Source organism: Ceraceosorus guamensis (genome assembly GCF_003144195.1).
Source record: "Ceraceosorus guamensis strain MCA 4658 unplaced genomic scaffold IE81scaffold_60, whole genome shotgun sequence".
Taxonomy (NCBI): Eukaryota; Fungi; Basidiomycota; class Exobasidiomycetes; order Ceraceosorales; family Ceraceosoraceae; genus Ceraceosorus; species Ceraceosorus guamensis.
This window is the reverse complement of record NW_020290055.1, coordinates 39,841-67,516: the sequence shown is the minus strand read 5'-3', so window position 1 is coordinate 67,516 and position 27,676 is coordinate 39,841. Positions and strand designations below refer to the sequence as shown.

The 27,676-nt window shown below is 56.6% G+C and overlaps 8 protein-coding genes across 8 annotated transcripts; 6 read left to right on the top strand and 2 right to left on the bottom strand.

Annotated features, from left to right (window-relative positions):
* Positions 1-1,457: 1,457 nt before the first annotated feature.
* IE81DRAFT_214497 (LAG1-DNAbind-domain-containing protein) lies at positions 1,458-7,143 on the top strand. The gene is made up of 5 exons (XM_025510993.1): positions 1,458-2,270; positions 2,339-4,219; positions 4,300-4,410; positions 4,481-4,926; positions 5,000-7,143. Exons 1-5 carry the CDS (start codon positions 1,786-1,788, stop codon positions 6,736-6,738), a joined length of 4,662 nt encoding a protein of 1,553 aa, XP_025367833.1. The 5' UTR covers positions 1,458-1,785; the 3' UTR covers positions 6,739-7,143.
* Positions 7,144-9,650: 2,507 nt separating this feature from the next.
* On the top strand, positions 9,651-11,075 carry IE81DRAFT_331475 (kinase-like protein; the record flags this gene model as incomplete). The annotated part of the gene is made up of 5 exons (XM_025515253.1): positions 9,651-9,683; positions 9,799-9,906; positions 10,025-10,147; positions 10,219-10,863; positions 10,935-11,075. The coding sequence occupies 5 exons, from the start codon at positions 9,651-9,653 to the stop codon at positions 11,073-11,075; spliced, it is 1,050 nt and encodes a 349-aa protein (XP_025367832.1).
* A 45-nt stretch (positions 11,076-11,120) lies between these two features.
* Positions 11,121-11,751, top strand: IE81DRAFT_214413 (hypothetical protein). Its single transcript, XM_025510992.1, has one exon. It carries the CDS (start codon positions 11,244-11,246, stop codon positions 11,691-11,693), a length of 450 nt encoding a protein of 149 aa, XP_025367831.1. The 5' UTR covers positions 11,121-11,243; the 3' UTR covers positions 11,694-11,751.
* A 465-nt stretch (positions 11,752-12,216) lies between these two features.
* On the bottom strand, positions 12,217-13,874 carry IE81DRAFT_293049 (hypothetical protein; the record flags this gene model as incomplete). The annotated part of the gene is made up of 6 exons (XM_025511983.1): positions 12,217-12,629; positions 12,707-12,806; positions 12,898-13,003; positions 13,106-13,328; positions 13,402-13,474; positions 13,563-13,874. 6 exons carry the CDS (start codon positions 13,872-13,874, stop codon positions 12,217-12,219), a joined length of 1,227 nt encoding a protein of 408 aa, XP_025367830.1.
* A 1,654-nt stretch (positions 13,875-15,528) lies between these two features.
* IE81DRAFT_342580 (hypothetical protein) lies at positions 15,529-18,404 on the top strand (the record flags this gene model as incomplete). Its single annotated transcript, XM_025515705.1, has 6 exons — positions 15,529-15,750; positions 15,838-15,946; positions 16,041-16,624; positions 16,700-17,243; positions 17,329-17,402; positions 17,496-18,404. The coding sequence occupies 6 exons, from the start codon at positions 15,529-15,531 to the stop codon at positions 18,402-18,404; spliced, it is 2,442 nt and encodes an 813-aa protein (XP_025367829.1).
* A 390-nt stretch (positions 18,405-18,794) lies between these two features.
* On the bottom strand, positions 18,795-19,704 carry IE81DRAFT_293041 (Gar1-domain-containing protein; the record flags this gene model as incomplete). The annotated part of the gene is made up of 3 exons (XM_025511982.1): positions 18,795-19,014; positions 19,149-19,340; positions 19,439-19,704. The coding sequence occupies 3 exons, from the start codon at positions 19,702-19,704 to the stop codon at positions 18,795-18,797; spliced, it is 678 nt and encodes a 225-aa protein (XP_025367828.1).
* An 838-nt stretch (positions 19,705-20,542) lies between these two features.
* Positions 20,543-22,231, top strand: IE81DRAFT_349029 (hypothetical protein; the record flags this gene model as incomplete). Its single annotated transcript, XM_025516335.1, has 4 exons — positions 20,543-20,622; positions 20,684-21,766; positions 21,847-22,096; positions 22,169-22,231. The coding sequence occupies 4 exons, from the start codon at positions 20,543-20,545 to the stop codon at positions 22,229-22,231; spliced, it is 1,476 nt and encodes a 491-aa protein (XP_025367827.1).
* Positions 22,232-25,249: 3,018 nt separating this feature from the next.
* IE81DRAFT_331470 (alcohol oxidase) lies at positions 25,250-27,349 on the top strand (the record flags this gene model as incomplete). Its single annotated transcript, XM_025515252.1, has 1 exon — positions 25,250-27,349. One exon carries the CDS (start codon positions 25,250-25,252, stop codon positions 27,347-27,349), a length of 2,100 nt encoding a protein of 699 aa, XP_025367826.1.
* Between the last annotated feature and the right edge of the window lie 327 nt (positions 27,350-27,676).

Here is a 27,676-nt window from a genome sequence, read left to right as displayed (position 1 = left end):
AAGGCTAGCGCAAGAGTCATGAGGAGAAGATGAGACTGGTACCGGAAGCAAAATTGTTTCGACTTTGACTCGAGACACACACTCAAATATGCCGTGATTTACTTACAGTCAGACCGACTGACTGACTGACTGACAAGCGGAAAACCTCTGACAGATGGGCGACGGTTGACGCGATCTGCATGTCTCCCGGATGGTGAACCCAGCGATCAGGTCATGGGTTTCGGGGCGTTGCCACACGCTGCCCCCACTCCTGAGCTCGTATGAGGCTCAAATCGTATTCCGGGTGTAGTCTTGAGCACCTAGCGGTGATGATGGATCCAGGTCTTGATCACCACCTCACGACTCTTGATTGGCGCCCCTGAGACAGGCCGAGCAGGCCTCTCGGCACTGTGACTTGAATCGACCGGACCCGCAGTCAGCCGCGATCGAGACGTGACTCTGATGAGTGTCTCTTTCGTCACTCTTTGCCGAGTCGCAAGCTGAAGACACAGAGAGAGAGAGAGAGAAGAGAGTTGGAGTTTGCAAGCGTGTCATTCAGGCCGAGCACGTATCTGACCATGTCTCGCATCTGCTCATGTGCAGGAAACCTCTAGCGTGGATCTGCACCTGCTGCGTCGCACTTGAATTCGCAGCTTTTAGCTCTTGCTGCATGCAAATGCATGCAAGAAAGACTTCTTGAACCACAACTGTGTGCTTGTGCTTGCGCGCTCTGAAGCCGCATCGCTTCCAACCGCACCGCTGCGTGCCTCCTCTCCCCACGCCCCCCCAAGCTAAGGGCGGCATCAGAGGCATCGAGCAGCAGCTGTTGGCACTCGAACTCAGAACAGTTTTCCCACCCCACGCTCACGCTGTTGTCCTATCCGAACCTAGCGCTAGACCAGATGTGCTTTGCAGCAAGAAGCTAAGCTTCGGTCAGCGCATTGCACACAGTAAGTAGCATAGTCTAAGTCGTGAGTGTAGCTCCACCCCGTTGATGAACCAACCAACAATCAACGTGTCGTTCAGCACCGAGTTAGGGTTCCAGAACCCACAGCCACTCAGACTGCAGGTCAACACGTACATGCGCACGCACCCTTTCCAGACTGCGAGACCATCCCACACATTGAAGCGATATCTGACCTAACGTCCACCTCCAACCCAGCTTGAATGCGGAAGACAATGATGTGTATACCCGGCGCTTCCTAACGACTGCACGCACAACCTTGATGCCAATCAGTGTCATCTCAAGTCACGTTTTCATCCAACATCGCCTGCTCTACCATCTCGCCAGACACTCCTCGTGCCCTGCGTTCGTTGCGTAGCATCCATCTGCTCCCGCCGTTTGCGTTCTTTCCAACAAAGAGGATTGCTCATCAGGTCTGCACTCGTGTCGACATCATCAACGTCTCGTCCAAAAACTCTCCCTGATCACTGCCTCAAGCTCCGAAGACTGGGAAACACAGCACCTAAAGCCTCATCGAATCTCTCTCCCGACTGATTGCATACTCGCGACTTCAGCTTCGCCTTCTTGGCGAAATCTTTGCCCTCCAACGTGCTGCTAGCGGACCATTGTCTGATTGCTGTGGTCCTAGACGGTCGTTGAGGCCCCTCCTCCGGGAGCAAGCCGATGAGTCGCCTTGGATCTGCACACGCGTATCGCACGACCCTCGGCAAATAGGCCGCTTAAGCTGTTAGCATCGCGGCGCCTCGCCTGACAGCTTTGCGCTTGGAGCACAACGCCAAGGAGCATCTGAATTGGTTGCAAGAGGTCGAGCTCTGCGCATTCGAATGCTTTGATCTGCCGTCATGTATGGGGGAGACTCAGATGGCTGGAAAACAATCTCACCGCACTCGTCGCAGCAGTCCGCCCGCGACGCCTCAAGGCGGCCGGACGATGTGATGTTCGCAAGTAGCTCTGCTTCGAGCACGCTGATGGGAGCATTCGAGGGCTTCGAAAATCGCGCATCTGTTCCGCCGCTTCGCACAGGCGGTGCACCACCTCAACCATCCCAGAACGCAACTGCAGCATCTGCTCTTCAGCACAATGCCCGCCAAGGTGATACCAGTCGGCGATCGGGCGACCCAGCGTCAGGAGATGTATCCGGACCTTCCGCTTTTGACGCTTTTTCTCAGCCAAGCCTCGAAGACTCAAGCGATTTCATGATGGACCATCTGGGCGGACAAGTATCAAACGTTGCGCCTGCGGAGTTCCTGCATGCTCTGAACCCACAGACCGAATCGCATGCCTTCCCTCAGTCGGATCAGCTTGCCGATTTCATCATGAAAAACTTGTGAGTAAGGGCCTCATTAGTACTCATCACCGATTGCAAACGCTCACAAGCTCTCGGCATACGCCCAGTGGTCATGGGGAGGGAGCGTATTCACAAGCTAGGTCGCTGCAAGCTGGACCATCGAGCTGGAGTCTAGCTCCGAGTGATCACCACGAAGGCTCCTCTGAACCGTGGCGCTCATCTCAGGGCGCTCATACAGTCGGACGAAGCCACGGAAGCCAGGGGCTTCAAAGCCCTCTGACGGCTTCTGTGGCGGGGCCTCTGCAGCGCCCACATCGACCGGCAGCGCTGGACCTCTCCCGCGATGCTGCACGAGAAGGACAGCTGCTAGGCGTTGATAATGCACATTCAGGCGGCACGCGGTCACAGGACAGGACGCCTTCCAGAGCTGAGCATCTTCAACCGAGCGCGGATGTCTTTGTCCAGTCTCACAGTACGCTGGAGACAGAGCTCCGGACACCTCAGGCACCAAATCGCTTTTACAACGTTCCCGGACTTCACCCTCCTCTGTTCGACGGCCAAAGCTCGCACGAGGGCGATGATCTTGGACACACCACAGAGTACTCGGGGCGCTTGGTCGGCGTGAATGATCAAGCTAGCGCAACTCGCGTAAATGATCCTACGCAACTGCACAGCCGTGGCTTCGCAGAGGGAACTTCGACATTGCCGCATGCCTTCTTGCCGTTATTTGGCAGCATGCACGGAGAATCTCACCCATCCTCCTCGGATGGTCCTCAGGACTCTGAGCAGCTGATGCACGCAACGCATTTAGGACAGCCTCCACGGTCCCCGCCCTTCCAATTGCCTGTAGGTGCCGAATCTCACACTTCCATCGGTTCAAGTCCATCCACGCTCTCGGCTGCCTTTTCACAGACTCCTAGCCGCTCAAGCAGTCACAGTGGACCCTCCTCGACGCCACTCGACTATTCGGCGATTGCTTCGGGGCCTGGTCCGAGCCCAGCAGCGTCTAATCCATCGAGGCTTTCTAGCAGGTCGAGCTTTTCAGAACTCTCCCAATCAAGCATGCGCAGCGTTGCGGAGCGGCAAACCCGGCCAAACAGCCGGCCTTCGGGGAGGAGCGGTGACTGGCAACATCAAAGCTTTGCTGATCCTCAATCTGCATGGCAGTCCTTCGACAGCGAAATGGGGAGTAGCGAGCATTCTAGGCACTTGGAGGAGGCGCTGCACAACATGGGCCATCATCCCAACCACGAGCAATTCTATCTGGCGTCCACGGCAGGGCTGGCCCAACGTCCTATGGAGTATGACATGGCTTATGCAGATCACAACCTTGCTCACGCCTTGGCAGCCAACGCTCATATAGGTTCTCAAACCAATCGAGATGGCGGCAGCACACCAACCATCATGGAGGAAGACGAGGGGCCCCCGGGCACCCACCATTCTAGAGGTCAGCACCAGCTTCCTCTTGTTTCCCACTCCATGGCCCCTCAAGCAGGTTCCTTGATCGGTCATCAGCAGGCCCAGCAAATGGCTGCTCAGCACTATCAGCCCTCGCTTGAAAGTGCGGCGTATCCCAATGTAGCTCACCATGCGTCCCAACAGCCACTGTCCTTCTATTTTGGTGAGGGCGGGCACGGTGGCGGTCAATTGCGCTTCGATCAAGGGTCGCCGAATCGCGCACAGCGCGCTTCTGGTGCTGCATCGTCGCCCAGTGGGTCGAGGCGCTCTGCGTTTGTTCCTTCGCAGACTGTTCAGGCAGCCAGCGGCAGATTAGGAGTCATGCGGTCAGATGGCTTTCCTGTCGGTCATAGTGGTCTTTCGGGCATTGGTCCAGCCAGAACGGCAGTGGTGCTCAAGAGAGCGTACCGTCCGGGCATTCACCCAAGCACGCTTCAGCAAGCGTCCTTTCTGCGGATGGCGAGCAATCCGACAATGTCTCCCGCGCTTTCAGGCGACGCCGAACCGACTGATTGCCTGAGCTTCATTTCGTGAGTGCCTTCTGAGCCGCGCCAATGCCTCGGGCCCACAATAGTCACAGTGCACTTACCATCTTGCATCATGTCTGCAGCGACACGATGGACAATTACCTGTCAAGCTCAAGTCGACTCGGTCTCGGCGAGCGCACTGTCCTGGTGATGACCAGCAAAGTCGGACAGAAAAGCTATGGCGTCGAGAAGCGGTTAGTGCTGTGAAGGTGCCTCGTGGTGGCGTGCTTTCCCGCTGAACCCTGCAATGATTGCGTCCTCCAGCTTTCTTTGTCCTCCGCCCATGGTCGTGCTGATTGGTAGCAGCTGGTGGACATCGGCGCAGAAACCCACTCCCACTTTCGTAGACGGTCCTGGAACCATGTCCGAACATGCCATGGGGGTCGCTCCCCCACGAGTGGTCGTGAGCATTAGTGGCGAACAGCATTCGATTCAGGATGGATCACTCGAATGGGCCGCAAACAGTGGTCGCTTGATTGACGTCAGCGGGAATGGCTCCACTGAGTTAGCAATCTCTGGCAGATGCATCGCCAAGCAGCTCTTCATCAACGACCTCGATGAAAAACGCCGATACTGCGAGGCAAACGTCACGATTAGCATGCCCGGTCGCAATCCAGACGAGCACCATCTCCTCGGACACTTTCCGAGCAAGCAGATCAAAGTCATCAGCAAGCCAAGCAAGAAACGCCAAAGCGCGAGAAATGCTGACTGTGAGTCGGGCGCTGATATGCGGTAGCCAAGCACCGTCCCATTCTGTCAACTAATAGTTTAACTTTTGCGCAGTGTGTGTCAATCACGGCACGACAATCTCGCTTTTCCATCGCCTGCGAGGTCAAACGGTCTCGACGCGTTATCTTTGCGTGTCTGGAGCTCCAACGTGGCTCAAGGGATCTGATGGCCAGACCTTCACTACAGCTGCGCAAGAAACTTCTTTGCCTAGCACGTCGGAGCCTCCTTCCTGCTTCATGGCAAAAATATCCAGTTGGGACGCCTTCATCGTGTATCTCGTGGATCCAGCTAAATCGACGTTGAGTCACAAGGCCACACCAGAGTCCGAGGCAGCCCGCTTTCCCACGCCACCCGAATGCGCTTATCCCGCCACGGCGTACGGCGCAGCACCTAGACCGATCCATTACAATCAGCCAGTCGTGCTGCAGTGCCTGCAGACTGGCGTTGTGAGCCCCGTGATGGTGATTCGTAGGGTGGACAAGGGTACGACAGTGATGGGTGGAAGCAGGACGTTCGGATCCGAGGGCTTCTATCCTTGCAGCGAAGCGCTCGGCGATCCTGTCTCTCAGCTGCACAAGATTGCGTTGGAGGTGCTTGACAACTTCAAAGTCCCAGCTCCGGACCCAAACGTTCGCCATCCCTCGGGAGAGCTTCGGCCGCCAGGAGACAGCCGTCCATTCCTCTCATGCAACAATGATCAGGTCGGCATGCGCAATCCTGATGAGCCTCGTCGATGGGTGCCGAACGTGGGCGGTATTTCCGCTCCCACGACCCCAATCACACCAATGACATTCCCTCAGCACGACGCCATGATGCTCGACGAGTCGAAGAAGTTCCTCGGCACGCCCCCAACCAGTCCCACTGCTGCGACGGCTGCGGCGTACGCAGCTGCACAGACCAGGCATAGCGTAGCGCAAGCTCGTCACCAGCCATCGATTGGCAGTGGACTTTCGATGAGCTCCAATGTCGCGTCTCAGGGCGTGGGATCTGCCTCGCAGGAGTCTGGGGCATCAACATCCTCGGCCGCCGACTCCTCAAAGGCTCGTAGGCCGCGGCGAGTCTCTTCCTCTGTCATACAACACAAGGAACGCGCTGCGCAGAATGCCGCTAGCAAAAGCAGACGCAGAGGCCAGTCCATGTCGACAGTCAATCACATACAGCAGCTGTCGGGCACTGGCAGTGCCTCCGGCACAAGCTCGCCTGGCAAAGGCGAACATCTGCGTCGAACCAGCTCGTTTGCGACGTCTGCTGGTTCCACAGAGTCCTCTGTCGGAGGTCCTCCTGCCGGATCGACGTGGTCCATCGAAGTCAAGGACACTGACATTTGGACCATCGTAGGCACCGACATCGCTCGACACACTTTCTACATCCCGCCTAGGATTGTTGACGGCATTAGACCTAAGGCGCCGAAAGCGGATCGCAGTGTCGCTCATTTAATCACAGTGCCAACACCGAGAGAGCCCATCACACCGATTCCCGTGCTTCACCACTTCACCGCCCCACAGCGGACACGGACACAATTTGCACACACCGCGAGCCCCGCCTCGCGCACAACTAGTGGAAGCGAATGGATCACGCTCTTTGGTGAAAATTTTGGTCACAACCTCTTCGTCTACTTTGGCGACTGGCGCTGTGACCAAGTCGAAAGGCAGTCCACGACTACCTGGCTTTGCGCCCCTCCTCCCTCGCACGACGTCAGTGTGGGCGGCGAAGTTCTCCGCGGGCCTTCGCCTATCACGCTCGTGAGACATGACGGGGTGATTTTCCCCACGGATCACATTTATCGGGGCTAGACTACCGGGTCACTCTCCTGACCGCGTCAATGCTCCTTTGTGACACGTATCGAGCCCCTCGTCCATGACGATACCACCCGACCTACGGACGATACCCTCCTGCATCATCTAGCACCTTTGACATTCCCAAATTTCTCCGCTTCGCTCAACGTTTTCAGCTCCACTTGCACATCTCGCTTCGATTCGCATCGAGAGCTCGCCAGAAGATCCCTTGTCGAAGCGCACCTGTAACAGTAGCCTCCAACGTGGATGAACCTGCCAAGTCTTCTTTTCGCCGGTCCAAAACTTTCTTTAGCCAGCGGATTCAGAGTGCTGCGCTGACACTCACACTCACTTGTGCAACATACCTTTACTGGCGGCGCCGGGCCGCGAGGCCGAGGCTTGACGCAATGTTATTCATCGGAGACCTCTTGATTTGCGTGAGCAGTTCACCTCAGTCTTGGGTCTCGTTGCGCTCGATTCGTGAGCGATTAGAGTGACGGACTATCTCAAGGTAACGTGCCTGTGTGACTTGTGCAGCGAAAGCACACCTCGCCCTAGCTCACTGCACCAAATGTTCAAAAGGGCGTGTGCCGCTGTACAGCAGAGACGCATAAAAGACGGAAGACATCTTGTCTCTTGGCTTCTCCACCTTGCGGCGAAAGCACCTGCTTTTCTTAGCGCGAAATGGGTTCGACGCTACTGTATCCCCGTGCCCATCACTCATGGGACTGTGCCCATCTGAGCGCGTGAGAACCACGATGAGGTGACGCTTGATCCACGACCCGTGTCTATGGGCTTCCTAGGAATTGGTGACGATCCCACGATGTAGCGCGCAGAAGGCTTCGTGATTAGTGAGGGAGTGGGATAGCGGATTGACCAGCCCGTTCAAGGCTGGCAGATTCCAATTTCGCGAAGGAGAGCGAGCGACTTGATTGGTGCAGGCATGAAGAGTCTCGAGTTGGAACTCTGGTGGCAATCAATCTCGAATACAAGAAACAGTCCACAGCTCCGCGAGCTTTTGTCATGGCCGTTTTTCAGACCTTTCCCCCTCACAGCTTCATCCGCTTTGCATGGAGTCGAGGGCCATCTTCAATGATTTGACTTTGCTGATCGGAATCTTGATTCGAGCTCCAGACGTGCGAAATAATGTGAACGCTTCAGTCAAAAGCGCCCCTGGCTTTGAACCAGGACGTGCTGGCGCTAATTTGAATCAAGAATCGTAGAATGATAATGGAGTTCGTGAATACCTGTGGGTGTCTTTTAATTTTTGACATTAAAATAATCACTCCAATTTTGTTTTGCAGCAGCGTTCTTGGTTCAATTATGTGCTTGCTGACTTGCTTGAATGCACTCAACAAATATCGTATTTGGTAAGACTCAAGATCTAAAGGGCGGCTTCAACGCAAGACTCTACTCAAATTGGACTGGCGTCAAAGCGCACTCAAACTCGCGTGAGTGACTATGCATTCAAGATTGTTGACACGGAGGCAAGCAGGCATGCATGTATATATGCACGCATGCAGCAAGTCAGTCTAGGTTCTCTGACTGCTGCCATATGCTGCACAGGAGGCAGCGTCTTCTAACGTGGCGGAGTGCGGCGCAGTTGGACGGCGCAATTGAGAGAGCAAGTCTGCGCACAAGCAGCAGCGACGGCAACGGCGGCAATCGAAGCATTCGTACAGCCAGCAGCACATACAGTCACGAGTCACACTCGTGAGTGTGAGTACATCACGCAGAGAGGTCCGTCTCTGTGTTGTCCCGTCCAACCACTTGGCTGTCTGCATGCATAGCTGCTGCTGCTGCTGCTGCTGCTGCTGCTGGCTGTCTACCTGGCTGGCGTGTGCATGCTGCATCACCGCCGCATCCTCTCTAAACATACCCACAGCAGCAGCGCGTGTGAACCACCTTTTTAGACTTGGCAGTACTGTATAGTCGCGAGTGCAGTCAGAGTGGACCTCGAGTCTGACTGGCGTCACGAGTGAGCGAAGCCCATCCCATCCTCTCATCAGCCTTCACCTTTCGTGACCGAATACTTAGCCGTCATTCGTGCAACTGCGACCGCTGCTGCTGCTGCTGCTGCTGCTGCTGCTGCTGTTGCTGTTGCCAACTCACAGCACCAGCATCGCCATCCAACTCTGTTCGTTTCTTCCTACTACCTCCCGCGCCCGCCTTTCTTTCTTCGAGCGCACAATTATCCTCCTGACCAAGAACACATCGCTTTCTCTGTACCTGCAGACAGCTCGGGACTTGAGCACCTTCCGAACGCCTGCATCACCCTCTATTTGAGAGCCAACGCCGTCCGCCCCTGTAGACGCCGACCGGCGCCTTTGAGCAAGAACCGCCGTTGCGATTGTCGGAATCGTGTTAATTGCCTACACAGCTGCTCACATCGCCAAGCTCAACTCGCGCAAGCGCAGACATCGCGCAGATAGCTACCGCGCGCTCGTCATTGCTCCTCTACAAGCACACTCAAGGGGCTGCCCACGTCGACTTTGGGTGTGTCTGACACGACACGGTCGGACATCCGGTCAGAGTCAGCAGCGAGGTCTTTCGGTCTTCAAACTGTCTTCACCTCGAAACTCGCGAACGAGCGGCAAAGAGAAGCGTACACGTGCCTCCTCCAAGTCCTCGTTGCACTGGGACCCCTGCGCCTCTGGTCTGCCCTTTCAACGCCTACAACGGCCCTACATTGTCAGCAACGGCTGCTCAATCAACTTGAACTCTCATCATATCAAATACTCAGGTCGAACACCCTTCGACGAGCTACCGATTCATCGTGCGCCGAGCTCACGCCTGTCCGCCATCGGTCGCCGAGCGCAGGATCTCGAGACTGCTGCATTTGACGCTCGACTTGATCCTGACTATCACCTTCACCGAGTGATTGCAATTGGCGCTTGGAGCTTGGCTTGAGGACACGTCAGCGCTGCAAGATGGGCGCCATATGCTCATGCTGTAAGGCGGAGGTGAGTTGGCGAGCGAAGCCTGCGGGTCTGCTCAGACAAGCAATGGCGAAAGGCCCGCGGTCGGAAGATGTGCTTGCAGCCTCTGACCAGAGCTTGCTCCACTGCTTCATCACAGGTGATCGACTTCGACGGGCCGGTAGACTTGTACCACTTCTACCTGCTCAGGGCGGTAGGCAAGGGTGCGTTCGGAAAGGTGCGAGTGGTTCAGCACAAGCAGACAAAGGTGCGTAGTGGTAGACGATGCGGACGTGTGTGTGGGATCTTTGTGGGCAGAGCGAGTTTATCTTTATTTCGTCTTACGCCCATCTGTTCTCGACTGAACGACCCGTCTCTTTCTCCAGAACTTGTACGCGCTCAAGTACATCAACAAGGCCAAATGTGTCAAGATGCGAGCGGTCTCAAACATCATACAGGAGAGGAGGTTACTAGAAGAGATAGAGAGCCCTTTCATCTGCAACTTGCGGGTGAGTACTCATCGTCGACGCTATCCTAGGCGGCAGCAGAGCGCCTGACACCATCTGTGGCTCCGACATAGTACGCCTTTCAAGACGACGAGAATCTGTTCATGGTTCTCGATCTGATGCTCGGCGGTGACCTGCGCTTTCACTTGGATAGATCGGGCAATATGAAAGAAGAGGTGGTGCGGTTCTATGTTGCTGAACTCGCGTTAGGCCTAGATTACCTTCACCGGCTGCAGATTGTGCATCGAGATCTAAAGCCGGACAACGTGTTGCTAGATGAGAAAGGTCATGCCCACTTGACGGATTTCAACATCGCAGTTCACTTCTCTCACAGAAGGCCGCTGACCTCGGTTGCCGGTAGTATGGCATACATGGCACCAGAAGTGCTAGCCAAGCGCGGCTATTTAAGCACTGTGGACTGGTGGAGCTTGGGCGTCATGGCATACGAGCTTCTGTTTGGAAGGCGGCCATTTAGGGGCAAGACCAACAGCGCATTGACGCACTCAATATTGCACGACAGGTGTTCCTTTCCTGAAAATGTCGAGAACATCGTGAGCAGGGAGTGCATCACATGCATACGTGGTCTGCTGGAGCGGGACGTCAAGAAACGCATGGGCTGTCGGAACGGCATAGAGGACTTTAAGCAGCACCCCTGGTTTGCTAGCGTGGATTGGGATGCTCTAGAGACCAAGGAAGCTACTCCACCCTTTGAGCCAGATGTAAGTCATGGTCGAGCTGCACCGATCGCCGATTGACTTGGCTGAATCGCAGACTTCCTCCTCGTTTTCAGAGCAAACGGGCCAATTTCGATGCTACGCACGAACTCGAGGAACTGTTGCTGGAAGATAATCCGCTCAAGGCTAAGAAGCGAGACGAAAAGCGAGAGCTGAGCTCACTCACGCCTGAGTTGCGACAAATGGAAGAGCAGTAAGTGCTGACAATTTTGCGTGAAAACCTCGCTAGCGACTCACGTGGCGTCGCACTGTCATGCAGCTTTGTGCCGTTCGACCACCTCAAACAAACGCGCAAATCTTACTTCCGAGTCAGGCGAAACCGGGATCGGGATACCGACGCTGCCAGCTCGTCTCAGACATCTAGCATGGCATATACGCTTGCAGACCAACCTTTGGCGGAGACAGGTGGACAGAGCGCTGGCCCTTCGAGAGCGGGCGGCACCGGGGCGCCTGCGCTCGGCTCGCCTGACATCGGATCAGGCCATGCAGGCGCTCAACAATCCCATGATAGCAGATTGCCTGCCTCCACGGATAGCGGCGCTCATGTTTGGGCCGAGAAGGGACATGCGGGGCCAAACGGCGCAGGAGGCTCATCGCGAGGTCCAAGCCGAGCTGCCGAGTATGCGAGAGCGTACAAGGGAAGCACTGGGCAATTATCGGCCGCACCTTCCGTCTCGTCTTTAAGTCATGGCGCTCAGGGTCAGCAACCACATGATCACTCGCAGCCAGCCCAGTCGCGGTCACATAGCAAGGACAAGGATGCATATCCACTCGAAGTACTCAACGAGAAAGAGAGCGGAGCGTACGCCAGGTGATCTCCAATCTCGTGCTGGATCGCGATCGCGACTGCTATTGGCCCAGCGCTTGATTTTCAATTCATCTGCTTCTACCCGTACACCTACTATTAGTTTTCCTCAACAATACCCTTACTCTACTGCCGAGATGCCCTCTCTTCTTTCAATTTCACTTCCATCGATTCCTGTCTCTCAACCCATCCCATAGTCATCCTTCGATTTCTTCCTTGTCTCTTGACATGGGTCGAAAGGCGTTCTTCATCGTCACAGTCCTCGCCTCTCCTTTCTATCCTCCCCCTCAAGAGGTACATTTCCCACAATTACCCAAGCACCACACACCCACTCTTTTGTCAATATCGCATAATCGCACAAGTGCAAGTCTTAATCTGATACGCAGATTGGAGCATGAGCTGAAGAGCCACAAGTGTAAGTCAAACACTTCTTTCTTCTGCGGTTTAGAAAGTTCGTCGGAATCAAAGCACGACGGCCGCGAGACGGGTGAGGCGGCCACACGGTCTGTGAGGGTCATGTACGCTGTGAAGCCTTAGACTGCTGGAGCAGGCTTGCGCCTGATGACGGCTTGCGGTGTTTGAGAAGTCGCGTCTCGAGCGTCATCTTCATCTTCGGCAAACATGCGTCTCGAAGGAATTGCGGCGGAAGCGACATTATTGACGCGCGTCTGATCTTGAGCACGCCCTTTTTGCTCTCCTTTCGACTCGTTCAGAGTGCCGTCATGTCCTGCCGCGGCTGAATGACCACCTTGATCCGCGGACAGCAGGTTGCTGCCTGTCAGCAGCTCCGATGCCGCAACTCCGCTGGCTACGAACGCGGCGTGCATGGCCAAGATCGACTGCCTGTATGTCCACTGTTCGCTGAAATAACGATCAATCTCGTCTGCTCTTGCGACTCTGTGCGCAGTGTGCGTGCGGTAAAGCAGCGTGACGGTCATGGCGAGGACTTTTGAGGAGATGCGGAGTTTCATCAATCAGAGCTGCCCAAAGGGCTGTTCAGTGACGCCGCTCGACCATACTCACAGGCAAAGATACCCAGCCCCACCAGGCCGAAAGCCCAGCTTGGAAGTCGATGTGGAGCCTCCGGCGGCAAGTCGCAAAGATGTCGCGAGTTGCAGTTGTACTGGCGTTTACCATTGAATTTGGCATAGAGATTGATCATGCATCAGCGCGTACCTTCTCGTGTCGTTGCGGCCCAGTCGCCGCTCACTCACTTCGGTGCACTCTCTGTCAGAACCGCAACCCTCACCATAAGGCTTTTCTGCCATGCATGTGCTGCTTGTAGAATCGCAATACAGCCCTTCATGGCAATCATCGCGTCTGCCGCGGTGAGCACAAGAAGACCAGGGTAAGCGTGGCGCCCAGACGTATCTCAGAGGTCCAACTCGATTAAACGGCCAGAATTTCCCTTCGCCCACTCACGAGACCGTCTCTCCTACTTCTTTGCCATTCATGTCATACCCGAGATACTGCGTATGGTCAAGCACGCAGCCTTGGCCTAGTTGCACACTGGCCAAGGTGCACCTGCCAGCCAGGCAAATTGCCTTGACGGTGCTGGATGAAGAGACGCCTGGAAGGAACAGTCCATGCTGCCTTTTCACGGCCGGAGCCGAGCTCAGCCCACCGGAAGGCGGCGAACATGAGTCTTGTAATGAGAGTGGGAGCAGAAATAGTCAGCTCGTCGCCCTCAAAGCGCTCGCGTGGCTCGTCTTACTCACCGTCCCGATTCAGTTCGCAGTCACCGCCAATTGGTATCAGACTCTGACAAGCTGACTCTTCGTCGGGACAGTACTGGGCCAAGGAGGTAGCCAAAGGTAATCGAATTGTGAGTCCAGACCCACACCTGGACCAGCGAAGATTCGCGCTGTGCTTCACTCACGCTTCCGGGTCCGCAAAGCGGAGGCAAGAGTTCCGTAGGAATGCCCTTGTAGCCGAACGGGAATTCATCTTTCCGGCATCCCTTTGGTCTGCACGTGCCAGTCGCTGGATTCCCGCCTCGTCCAGCTGTGGAAACCACAGCGGATGGCAACAAAGAGGTGGTGCCGCTCGCGCTCTTGCTTGGCAAGGCGACGGTGCTCGAAGATGAGCTGGGATTCGCTTCGCCTCGATCATACAGTAGCACCGACCGTGAATTTTCGAAAATCACCAATGTCGATGTCTGTTTCGCGGTCTTGTTGCTCGGCAGCAACATTTCGCGAGCAAGCAAGAGAGGCGGTGGTATGTCCACTTGTTCCCGATCTGCATTGGCAATCTCGATCGATTCAGGCTCATCAGCGAATCTCTTCGCTACGCTTGCACTTTGAAATGGCGGCGCAGGTGCATTAGATGATCTTCCCGGGTCGCACCACATTTGAGCTCCGCAGTCGGAGCGGAAACGATGAGTGAGGGGATCCAGGACCGATTTGCGCGGGTCGCACACCGTGGGCGCCTGGCTAGAAGGTTGAGGCACGGATAAAGCGTCGGTAGCGACCGGTGAGAGGCTTATACCGCTGCTGCCAGGGGGTGCGAGGAGAGTGGGTAGGGCTGAAGGGGAAGCGACGAACGCTGGCGTGGAGGAGCTGATGACTTGAACAGGTGGAAGCAGTGCGGACTGGCCCTGGACTACGTGGCCAGCGATGAGCATCAGCCAGCATGTCGACACGCATGGGCGATACTGGATGAGCTTCATGCTGAGGCCGGATTGTTGCAGGCGTAGGAGGGATCAGAGGCAAGGCTGGAGGTCGTGAGCTTGGCAGGGGTTAGTGAAGACTGGAAAATCTAGCAGGAGGCAAGGGTGGGCTGAGGTACTGCGGACCGCGTCTTCAATGGGTGCGTCGAAGTACGGCGAACTTATTTAGTCGAGCTTTTCTCAGCTTGACGGTGCTTTTGCTGTTACTGTCGGGCGAGGGTGATGGTGCGCACGAATGGCTGTGAGCATAGGGGAGCTTGGAGCGGCCAGGCTTTACTCTGCGGCGAGCGTCATTGCTGTAGTCAGCGCCATCCATTGGATACACACCACGCACGAGCAAGTGCTGGACTGAAGCCGTTGCGCCTTCTCCATACCATCTGCGCTGTTTCCGACATTTGATTCACATTTGCGAAGTGACGTTTCGATCCTGCGGGCTGACCGTTGAGCTCGACGCGCGCATACCCGCGACGGTTGAGCGCTTTGGTGCATGCTTTCCTCACAAAGGTCGCGCTCGTGTTGGTAGCGTAGCGGCCAGGCAAAGTTGGCGGTCGTCATTGCTTGCTTGCCTGAAAGCAAAATCACGAGTGCATTGATGATGGTTGTGGTCTGATGCCCATGGCATGCGATCATCCGGTCTGGTCTGATTGCAGAGGTGCACGATTCAGGATTCCACTTCACCACTGCGAAACGACAAGGATGCCAAATAGCTGCGCTGTGCGTGTGCCCTGCACGTCGATGATCGGTCACATCATATATATATCAGGACAATCTGCGCGCGCGCATGCGCCGCGGGCGTTTGATTGGCCTTGCCGCGCGGAAGCAGCCATGCAAGAACGAACACGCGCGTCTGTTGCCTAGTCACGTGTGTCTCGCTTGCCTCGCGCGCGCGCGCGCTCAGACACGAACGACACCCACGACCGAAGTCGAGGTCAAACGTCTTGATCGAGCGAGTCTTGAGTACGCACGACTATTGAGCAGCGCGAAGTGTCGAGTCCTTGAGGCACGGACTCTCTCTCCGCTCTCGGACAAGACGTGAGACGAGCTGCCTTCACCTTCTTCATCTTACCATTCGATCTTGCACGCAGCGCAAGCCGGACTGTGGGCAGAAGATATACAGGGTTCGACTGTGTGTCTGGAACCACCCGCAGACCTCCAACTACGCAAGACTCCGACCGCCATGGACGGAGACGACGACGACGCTTTCCTGTACGGAGATGGCGATGGTCCCCCCGCCGCTGGCGCATCGAGCACAGCCCAGGACACTAAGCAAACTGCCGTGCAACAAAGTTTCGACACCGCTGCGGGCCCCGAGGATGTGAACATGGGGGGCGGCACCGAGGAACAGGAGGGGGATGATGAGGAGGAGGAGGATGACGACGAGGAAGAGGATAGCGATGACGTGAGTTGTACTTCACGGGCATGCAGGGCAGCCGTAAAGTTCCCGCTGACTGTGCGCTTTCTTTGTGTACCTATGCTATTTGCACAGGATCTGGAAGTCGTGCTGGACGCCAGTCAAGCCCCTGCTCGACCTCCCGCCCAGCCCTACGTCAAGCCTGCAGCCGTTCCAGCTCAACCTCGCCCAGACGCTCCGAGAGGTACGTTCGAGTGGAAGTCAACTGTTCGGAAAGACGTGTATATATGACATCTAACGACGAATCATCCTATGCTCGCTGCTGCTTTGGCATACAGGACCCGCAGCATCGACCATGACAACGGAGTACGAACCTGTGCAGCGCGGCTCCCTACCTTCCCGAGCCGGCGCGGCTACAGCGATTGGGACTCTCAACACAGCTTCAGGCGCTAGAGCTACACCGACATCTGCCCTCTCAGCTGCACCCCAAGGCCAGGCGCAAGAACAGCCACCAAAGAGCAGCGCGAGCGCGACGCTCCAGCCCAATGCCCTGGGATCCGTTCAGCAAACCCGTCCGACCGCAGGGGCTCTACCAGCTCCTGAGCTTCCTGCTGTATCAGCGCCGCCTACAGCGCCGCCTTTGCATCTTTCGCCCGACCCAGCATCGCTCACTGTGCCCCTTTCAGTGACGAATGGCGACGCTGCAAATGACGAGAATGGGCCCGGTGGCGCTGTTGCAGGAACGGTTGCCGGGACTAGCATCTACGATGTAGATCCCACCACCTTCCCGGAGAAGCCTTGGAGGAAAGCGGGAGCTGATTTGAGCGACTGGTTCAATTTTGGCTTTGATGAGGAGACGTGGAATAGGTACACGGATATCAAACGTGGCAGGACAGAGATGAGAGAGCGATTCGAGAGAGAGGTGAGTAACCGATCGTTGAAGGGCTTGCCCGCTGCTCTGCTGCCTTCTAAAATTTCGCCTCATTGCGAAACATAGTCCCCCGAGCCAGCTAAGGAACGCGATCCGGACAGTGCATTGGCGAAGCTGAGCCCCATGCAGGTGCAACAGTTGCAAAGCATGCAACCAATGATGCCAGGCATGACCCTAGAGCAGATCGCGCTCTTCATGGGCATAGGCTTGGCAGCGCCTGCGCCACCTCCACCACCTCCAACGTTGCCGCCTTCTGGCCCTCAGCAACAGGGGTATCAATCTCAAGGAGGGCAATCTCAGCAACAACAGATGCACCAATATCCAGGTCACCCTGGCCAACAACCGCACCACCAGTTCACTCCAACCGGCCCAGCTGAGCCAGGCCAGCAAGCTGGGATGCCATCCGGCCCTGCGGGAGCGAGAGGCAGAATTCCTTCCAATGTGCCTGGGGAGGGCGCCACCGCTACACCCCCGCCTGGCGCTCCCAACGCGCCCGCTGCGGTCCGCGCTGCACAGGCACAGGCTTTGCAATACGATCAGCATGGGTCTAGTAATTCAACTCCCGGTTCCAGGGCGGAAGGCGCGCCGTCCGGTAGCAACGAGAATGGGGGTGAGTCGCGTGCGTCGTGATACGAAAGCACCATATTCTCACCGTAGGTCGCGAACTCACATCTTCGCGCCTTGAAATATGGCAGAACGCAAGACAAATGGAACGGGTTTTGCGGATGTCACAGCCGAATCTGATGGGCCCCGAGGCGATGCGAAGAGAGTGAGTTGGTATTCATGCTCTGACGCGCATGTGGGATTGCGCCGCTTGCATCACGTGCTGATACAGCTCGCTGCTGCTTGCTTTCCGAATCAGGGCGGCCGAGCACCAAGAGGTGGAAGCGCCAGAGGCTCAGCACCAAGCGGCGTGCCTCACATACCAACCGGCCCCTCCAATCCTGGCATGAAGTCCAATGTGCCCATACCTACTGGGCCGCGCAACCCAGGACGGAGGTACAATGACCGAGATTCTGGAGCAGGAGATGCAGAGAATCTGGACTACGGAGGTGGCGGTGGTGGAGGTTCGGCTCGCCCAGAAAGGAGCTTGAGCCCATCAGAGGCTCGAGGGAGCTCGACAAGTCGCGATGCTAGAGGCAGTAACAATCCTCGAGAGGAAAGACCGCGCGCGGATCGGAGAGGCAGAGGCCGCGAGGAAGAGTCAAGATACTCTAGAGAACGAGACGACGATCAGGACAGCGTATCGGGCAGGAACTCGCGGCGATCGGCGCGTAGGAGTGGGCACGACTCAAGCTCGCACCACGATGCTGATCTTGACGGGCCTTCTCCCTCTAGGGATCGAGACTCGCACGCGCGGGGTGGCTACACAGATAGAGAGAGGGAGCGTGAACGTGAGCGGGAGAGAGAGCGGTCCAGACACTCTTCGGTTGCTGTCAGCATTGACGAGGAGGGAAGCGGCAGTGGAAGCGGTGCTCGCAGCAGACGGGATAAGAGCGACCACCGAGAGCGGGAGAGAAGCTCTCGCGGCTCTGAAGTAGATCGCGAACGCGAGCGAGAGAGGGACAGGGGAAAGGAGAGGGAGAGCAAGGAGTCAAGAGAAGGTGCTAGGAGCGAGGCCAGAGCTGCTAGACGAGCTGGCCGCGCGACCACCGACGAGAAGACTGCCACAACGAATACGTCATCGACGTCGAGCGCGAGAACTAAGCGCTCTGCCCCTGCAGACCCAAAGGAAGTGGAGAGCAGCTCGGGATCTAGGAAGCGTCGATGAATCTCCTCTGCATCGCGACGAAAAGTGCTGCGCCTCGCTGCCTTCGGCGGGTCCTGTCTTGAGCAGGGATCGGGAAATTATACATGATCGACGTAGCTTATCGAAGGCGCAAGAATGCGTGCAATGTATGAGCACTTTTAGTATGTGAAATGCGAGCCGTCAGATACGGTTCAGACTGGGCCAGACTGGGCTGCACCCAGCGAAGAGGGCGCCTCGCTGATTCAGACTCAATGCGCAGTCCGACTTCGCCTGTCATTGTTAGCCTGGTGAGCATACGTCCGGACACGCAGGACGCGACGCTCGACACTGCTGAACGAGAAAGCTACTGTAGCATGAATGATCGGAGCAGAGATTGGCACGTCCGGGCGCAGCCTACACAAGATGCCGCGCTCAATAACCTCCTCTACCGCCTCTAAAACCTCCTCTACCGCCTGCTCCTCCGCCAAACCCACCTCTTCCCCTCGGAGCACCTCTGCCAAAGCCGCCTCCGCCTCTGCCTCCCCGATCACCCCCAGATCCTCCCCGTCCGCGAGGTGCGCCTCTTCCACCTCCAAAACCTCTTCCACCTCGCGGAGCTCCGCGAGAAGCTGGCTTGCCTCTGGCACCTCCTCTTTTGGCTCCTGTGTGCGCGAAACAGCGAGAAAAGATAGTGTCAGCGGTGATTCTCCATTCTCTATCCTCCCATCTGGGAGTTGACGAAAAAGATGGACTGGATGCAGATAGCATGCGTGTCCAGCACCATACTCACCCTTAGGCGCCTTTGGCTTGGGCAAGAATCTTTCGATGGGCAGAAGCTTGTCACCACCAATAAAGACTTTATCATCTGCTTTGAAACTGGTCGCCACCATGCCGGCGTCCATCTTGACTGTGAAGAAAACGTCATTGATCGGTCCAAGAATCTCGTCCACTTTGCCGATTTGGGATTTGTTCGCCAAGCTTGAGGAGTGCGACGTACGGAACAAGTCAGTATCGGCGTGTGACCGGGCGCGTGCGCCTGCGTACCTGCCGCAGAAGACGATTGAAGCCAGACTCACTAGATTGGCGCATTGAAGTAAGGCACGTGCTTGGCATCTGTCGAAGTGCACAGCATCTCGCCTTCGACGGCATGCACGAAGCTTCCCATTTCTTGCACAGTGTCTGGTGGGCCTGCATTGTAGCCTCCCCTTCCGCCTCCTCCGCCCCCAAAGCCTCCTCTCCCTCCCCCAAAGCCTCCTCTTCCTCCCCCTCTACCTCCGAACCCGCCTCCTCGTCCTCCTCGGTCTCCTCCACCAAAACCTCTGCCCCCACCACGGAACGACATGTGTGCGTTGTTGGCTCCTGCTGAGGAAGGGTGAAGTTTACGAAAGAAGCTTGACTTGAGGCCAACTTCGATGCGCAAGCTGAGAGATCGACGCTCGGTGCTCAAGCGTTGTCCTATTTTGAGTGGTGACAGGTAGACTGACTTGCACGCTTCCTTACTTTCCCCCAATCGGCTTTTCAGTGACCTTGCTGATGATTCGTTGCGTCGTCGAAGCAAGCAGAATAGGCTTCACGTCCTCGCGGTTCGGTGAACAGAATCACCTCTGCAACGCTTCGCGTTAATGATAATGGTAAGGCATTCAGGTTTTGCATGATGCGGTGAGGTGAGCCCTCCAAGAAATCTGCCGGCGGAAAAAAGCACGTGACCCTTCTTGACCGATCAGACGCACGTGGGTCTTGGAAGAGCGATCAGACTTTGAACTTGCTACAGCAGCTGCTCTTCGCACCTTCTGCGCGGTAGCGGGGAACGCGTCGCGCCAAAGCACGCGTCTGGCTCGCGCGGTGTCGTACTACTGTGCACACGGTGTTTGCTACTGCTGCATCACAAATCGCAATTCTCGACTCAATCGAGCTTCTATTCTCATCGCCGCGTATGACGTGAACGTCGAGGACTTCACCCCAACAGCTCAGCTCAATCGGACGAGCTCGATGGCAATGTACCCTGCCACCATCGTTCGCTTTCAGCCAGCCCTGCTTTGCCTGCTACGTAGCCACCTAACCCTCATTCCGTGTGGTGACGGAGGTAGGGACCTTCAGGACTATCAAAGGCACTCTTGATCTCGATCGCCCGACTACAATACCATCTCGATCATCTCATCGGCACTGTGATCGCTATCAAGATGTCGCAGCAAGCTGGGCCTTCCGGCTCCGCGGCCCATCGCTTCCAGGAACGGCGACAGGAGCGCATGAGAGGAGCAGGGTGAGTGTGGCTTTTCTGGGCAGGTCGCGAACCCTTCTGACTACCTTGGTACCTTCGGCAGCACACAACGCGTCGAGCAACGACCCTTCACTTTCTCGAAAGGACCACGCGCAAGCACAAGGGCAGCTACGGCAGCAAGATCCAGCACAGCCCAGCAGGCCTCTTCTTCTCCGAGCGCCCGGGACGCTGTGCAAACACCTCGGCGAGCCGATGCAGGTGCACCGCAAGCTCCACTCAGGAGTGCGATGAGGGGTGGCAGGGAGAAGGCCGCAACGGCGAGGCCAAGTGTAGCGCTTGCTGGCGCCGCAGAGCAGAGCATGGAGGATGGAGAAGTTCACGGCACTAGGCGCACCATAGAAGGAGCAGATCGTACTGGTGGCGCGCCGAGACGAAGCAGCGTCAACTTCATTCAATCTGCGCTCAAGGGCAGAAGTCAAGGCCTGGCAGCTTCTGCTTCGCAACCGAATGCCCGAGCACCGACAACGAGCACACCATTCAGAGGTCGCGTCTCCAGCTCTACGGCGAGCTCTCGCTCGAGAGAAGATGACGAAGCAAGCGTCCCCTCGGACGAGGATGACCTTCTTGGCGGACCGGCGACAGCTAGCTTTACGGCGGACGACCAGATGCCCTATATCGCATCGCCGGAGCTGGACGCGCATGTAGACTCGCCAGGAGTCAGCGCTGCCGCTCGAGTGATGGAGGCGCGCAAACGCAAAAGACAAGCCAGTCCAGGCACAGTCAGAAAGGTGCAGTCTCAGCTGTCCTTCTCGAAAGCTGCGACGCGTTCCGCTGCTCATGCAAAAGGAACTTCAGCGGGAAAGGTCGGTACAAAGGGTGGCAGGGCAAGAGGAAGACCTCCAAAGTCTAGCAAGGCTCGTGCGCCATCGCGCAAAGAGCTCGAAGCGGAGGATTTAGACTCGTCTTTGACTGCTGCAGACCTCACATTGGCTTCGGCCCGTGGGCAGCTGGCGGGTGTGAGCTCAAGTCAATCAGAACCGACGGCTGCAGAGCGAAGAGCAATGAAGAAGAAGCTACGAAGCGTCGTCAGATTGGCCCTTGGCAGCAGCAAGAGTAAGGGTGGTAGCGCGCCCACGGACGTAGATGTGCTGTGGTCGATTGTGGAACGACATTTGCGTGATGCCACGTGAGTACAGCCCTTTGGACGACATGTCAAATGCATCGCCAGCCTGACGTTGCCCAGCTTTGTGGCGTGGGCGTTTGCAGAGATGCCCAGCCCCAAGCGCCGATTGCCAAAGCACTGAAGACGATACGCAGATCGGCCAGAACGCTCTTTGCGACGCTCTCGGAGCGAGCGATGGAAAGAAGTACGCTTCTCAGACAACTGAGCACGGCACGGAGACGCAAGAGAATCTTGCGAAAGGAGGTCTTTGACCAGCGAACGGAGCTGCTCGAGACGAGACGCGAGGTGGATCGACTTGACAAGGAAGAGAGAAAGGTCAAGGAAGAAGCACAGGTGAGTGACTGAGCTCTGTCGAGCCTTAGTCTGCTTCGCTCGCTCACTGGACCTGCGACCTGCCCACATCAGCGTACTGAACGCCTCAAAAAGTATCTAGCTGATCTTCGAGCGGCCTCGAAGGAATGGACCTAGTATGCAGAAACCCTTCGGAGCTCCTCAAGACCTCTCCCTGCCGAGCCCCTTCACCTTGTCGAGCTCTGCACAAGGCAAACTTGACTATGCAGTTGCTCACTTTGCAAACTTGTGGGTCTCATTTTCGCGGGGCCCTTCATTCTCTTTTTCCTTCACTCTGGCTGCGATGCTGGCAGCTAGTCTATAGCGGCTGCCTATCTAAGGACATTCACAATGACCGCAGTGATGGCACGCAAACGAAAGGGAAGGGCAGCGGAGGTCACATCAGCCAAGCTGCAATTCTAGCGGCCGCGGCGAGCTTTTCCTACGAGCGCGCTGGTGTTGCAGGCGAGCAAGAGCGGAGAGCTGTTTGGCCCTATCCACAGGCCGCGAAGAGGAATGCTCGCCTCTCGACGTGTAGCAGTGCTTTGACCCTGCATTCCTTCTCCCACGATACCCAAGCTAACCACATGGCTGGTTGCAAAGCTGATGTTCCGAGGCAATGCACATCTCCATGTTGATCAGCGGCTTTGTGTGGACCTTTGCGCACGGCCACGGGGTTTTCGCGACCTACATCGAAAGTCAGTCGCAAATTGCAGGCTCCCCAACACCGTGCCCTCGTGCTCTTGAGCCAAATGTCAATCGATGCCAGTCAAGCGATTGCTTGCATTTTGATGAGTTCTTCTTCTGTAGAGGTCTTGGCTTCGCACGCAGGCTTCTTCTGAAGAAGTCGACTCGGCGCGTGTCAATCACGTGAACACGATGCGTGCTTCGAGTCAAAGTCAAAGTCAAAGTCAAAAGTAGCAGCGTAGCGCACCATCGACTCTAGACTGACATACACGATTCAAAGATTCCCATTCGCGATTGCTGAAGAGGACTAAATTCTTGCTGCACTCGAGCCGCCCCTCGGCATGCCAGACCAGCCTTGGCTTGCTGCACCGCTCGCTTGGACGAAGCGTGACTGTCTGGCCCCTCTACATACATACTTGCTGCTGCTGATGCTTTGTTTGGCTTAGCCCCCTTCCTTGAGATAATTCGCGCACCTCCCGAGTATGTAGTCGTCACGAGTGGGATTAGCCATTAATTGGTGATTGAAGCAGCCTTGTCAGCTGCTGATGGCTGTTGTGTCTGTGCTGAACCTTCCGGGGCAAGTGAAATCAATCATATATCAGCGAGGTGCGCGGCCAGCCCCGCGTGCGCGGTCCTCACATATAGTCACAGCAGCATCAGTTATTGTGAGGCCTCTCTGCAGTCAGCTTGATCTCGCGCGGATGTCCCGAGGTGAGCAAGGCGTGAAGCCGAAGACTTGCATGCATGGTTGCCTAGATATGCACACCTGCATGAAGAGCCCTCCCGCCACATATGCCCCAGAGCTGGCATGGGTGCTGTGTATGCGTTAGAGCGCGTGTGGATGTGGTCAGGTGCCGAGGACGTGCTTTGCCAAGAAGCGCAAGCACGCTTCTGCAGTGTTTCGGCTCGACGGCGCGTCTTAGCAGCAGCATCCATTAATTCTGATTGTCGTCGACTTTCCTTGGCTCCTACACCTGCTGCTTCCTTGCTATAGGCTCACTCACAATCATTGGCAAAGATCCTACAACCAGCTCATTGCTAGAGCAGCAGAGCGCCCTCTGCAATGCATGGCTCGTGACCTGAGAGGGAGGCACAAAGCAGACCTGCAACAAGAGCTTCACGACTCTCGATTAGCGCCCGATTTCACGATTGGATCGCGCACACTCGCGACGCACATCATGCAAGCACTCGATCTCGACTCCCTTTCTTCCCGCCTCACCACATCCGCCCCCCGCGTTTCCAGCTATTTGATTGGTGGCTTGTGGGGCTGCAAGTGCAAGGCGCGCGCGCGCGGCCCTCAGCAGCGGTGACGCTCACTCAAAATTCAGAGTTGCGCCTATGCGACGACGACGATGACCTGTCTTGTCCGAGCGGCCAGATGTTGCGTTGAGTGAGGCTATACGAGCGCATGCTGATGCTGGGCAAGACTACTCGATCGTGACTATGCTGCAGTCTGAGCCACAGACTCACACTCGTGACTGGCTGGCTACTTATCGTGCCGATAGCACTCTTGAACTGCGCACCGCGCGTCGTTGATGGCATCGCAGCGGGGTGGTCAGGCACATATATGCACAGATGATTCAAGCCATATCAGCAATTAAGCAGTCTGAGTGGGCTCGTATCTGCAAGCTTTGCCGCGGGTTCCTGTTCATCATGTTGCTGGAGAGGAGCATAGAACACATCCGAGGATTTCCTGCTTCTTGGCTACGGCGACGCTGCAGCTATATATTATAGGTCAGAGAAGGGCCAGCAGCAGCAGCAGCAGCAGCAGCAGCAGCGCGGCCCGGGTCTTCTGCTGCTCTCAGCCCGACATACCGATCGTGGCCGTGTGGAATTGCTTTCTGCTTGGCACTACTGCGGCCGGCTGGCACTCACACTGTGACTTGATGGTTACTGGCTGCTGACGAGCTTCAGAACGACGTGAGGCGAAGCGTGCGACTGGGCTATGCGCGGTCGTGCGTATACCAAGCAAATGCTCCTGCATCCTCGAGCATCGCTGCGATTTCCCACTCGATCACCATTCACCCCTCCGTTTCACCGCATCCCGCCCCCACCTTCGCCGATCTCTCAGACTCGCCTTCGAAAGGCTCGTAGCTCATCCCCAAATCTCCCAACCCGTATTGATACGTCGATCTCCATATCCGTCACTCGAGTCTTGCTTACCATTCACTCCCACTTCCCACTTCCCACCCACTCCCACTCTCACTTTCCCTCCACCCCCCTCTGTCCCTCGACAAACAGCTCTTAGCCGGCATCACAAGCAGCTTGTGATTCTGCTACGTCCCGACCACTGCCGCACGTTCACTCCATCCAGCACGCTCTTTCTCCACTTAATAGTCAGCTATCGGACGGTCCTACAGTCACCTCGACACGTACTCATCTCACCGTCCCGTTTCCGTAGCGAGCGAGCCGTAGACCGCTTTGATTACTACCTGCCGACAATCGATCGGACGCCCATTCAATCCAAACATGCTTCTCACATCTCGTTTTCTCCTCCTTGCCGCTGCACTGCCGCTCGTGGCTGCGTCCCTAGAGCACGCGCCCCAGCACGCGCGCCGCTCGCGTCACCACAGTGCAGCTCTTCAATATCGTCATTACCGTCGCGCCACTGCTGGAAAGTGCATCGCCAAGTCGTGGGAGGAAGTCGCTGGCGACGATGTTGAGCCCTTTGACTACATCATCGTCGGTGGCGGAAATGCAGGTCTGACTTTAGCTGGCAGACTCAGCGAGGATGACGACGTAACGGTCGCCGTCATCGAAGCTGGACACTCTGGCTTTGCCCACGAAGACGATCTACTTACGCCCAATGGCGCTTACTACAACTCTTCTGTCGGCACCGACCTAGACTGGAAGCTGCAGACCGATGCTCAGGCGCAGGCAGCTGACCGTCAACTAGCTCTTCCTCGCGGAAAGGTGCTCGGTGGCTCTTCAGCCATCAACGGACTGTACTACGTTCAAGCCTCTGTCCGTGAGCATCAAGTGTGGAGCCGCATCGCAGGCTCGCGCAAGCTCTGGGGCTGGCACTCTTTCCGCGACGCTCATCAGAAGAGCACAACGTACGTCGGCAACTCTGTCAAGGAGCTCAAAGAGTACACGAGCAAGTACAACGACACCGTCGGTCACAGCGGACCTCTTCACGTCGGTTTCCCGGAGAGATCGTACCAAGCCGTCGCGCAGTGGGTGCCCGCATTCGCTTCTCTGGGCATCAAGCAGGCAGAATCGCCATACGACGGTGAGACGCAGGGCGCTTACCTCGCTGCCTCGACCATCGACGAGAACAGTCACCGTTCCTTCTCGCGCAACGCGTACATCGACCCCATTTGCAACACCCGCGACAACATCAAGATTCTTCCCAACCAAGTCGTCACCAAGGTCGTCATCGAAGACGATGAGGATGAGGACGGTCTGCGCCGTGCGCTCGGCGTGGAGTTCGCCGCATCCGCTGACGCGCCAAGGGTCCTACTAACGGCCAGACGCGAAGTGATTCTGTCTGCCGGCGCCTACCAGACTCCGGCCATCTTGCAGCGTTCTGGTATCGGCCGCTCCGAGCTCCTCGAAAAGCACAAGATCGACGTCGTCAAAGACCTGCCTGGTGTGGGTCGCAACCTGCAGGACCACCTCAGCGGACGAATCGAGGCGCAAACAAAGGATGGCCTCGTTGGTCCTGCGTACAGCGCCGGCGACAAGGCTCTCAACTCTTACGTTGACTCGGCCGTAGCCTACCTTTCTCTCGAGCAAATCTATGGCAACAATACCGAACAGGTCCTCAAGCGCGCCAAGACGGCCAGCGATGCCTACCTCGATGCGGCCAAGCTGCCCAGCGAGGTCAAGAAAGGTTACAAGAAGCAGTATGACTTGCTCTTGAACGATTTGCTGCCCGAGAAGAAGTCGGACGGCTTGACTGGTCACGCAAAGCCCGCACTCGAGGTGCTGCTGGGCACCATGACGGCTGGAAAGATTGCCATCGAAGGTGCCATTCAAGCGCCGTTTTCGCGAGGCTACGTGCACATCAAGTCGGCCAACGCTTTTGAAGCTCCCGTCATCGACCATCAGTACCTGGCGCACGAGACGGACATGGAACTGACGATCGCCGCTGGTCGAGTGCTCACGCAAGTGATCCAAACGGAGCAGTTCAAGAGTCTGACCGTGCAAGATGCTGCACTCGCCGACAAGACGCACGACGATTGGAAGAAGTGGGCGCAGGAGACGACGGAGACGAACTACCACCCTACCGGTACCGCTTCGATGCAAGCAGAGGAAGACGGCGGAGTGGTCTCCGACGAGCTTCGCGTCTACGGAACGTCCAACCTTCGAGTCGTGGACGCTTCCGTCATTCCCATCTCGCTCAGTGCGCACACGCAGAGCGCCGCATACGCTATTGCCGAGATCGCGGCGGATTCGATCAAAAAGACTCGCGCTGAAGGTGATGCTGAACCTATTGAGGAATGCGCCTTGGAGGAAGATGAGGATGAGGAGAGCTGCGATGCTGATGGCCAGGATCAAGAGGAGGAGGAGGCCGACTCTGAGCCCGAAGAGGAGGAGAAGACGTGCAAGCGCAAGACGCAGTAGATTTTGCTCTCCCCCCATACCTGATCCCGGTTGCTTTCGATCCCTATACGACGCCTGGCGCGGCTCCCTCGTTGCTGTCCCGTCCCCTCTCAGCGTCTGGCCACGCATGATTTCAGCGCCCCCTTCTCGTCACGTTTCTGGACAATGTTTGTTGCTCTGCCACGCTTCAAGTCTTTTCTCTTTGCTTCCACCCTTGCTTGGTCTAGAACCACGCCTATACATACACCCTCGTCTCGAGACGAGACTGTCCGAGACAGTCACAATAGCGATAGAACGCTAGTCCTTTTCGCTAGTCCTTTATAGAAGTGCGACTGTGAGGTGTGAGCT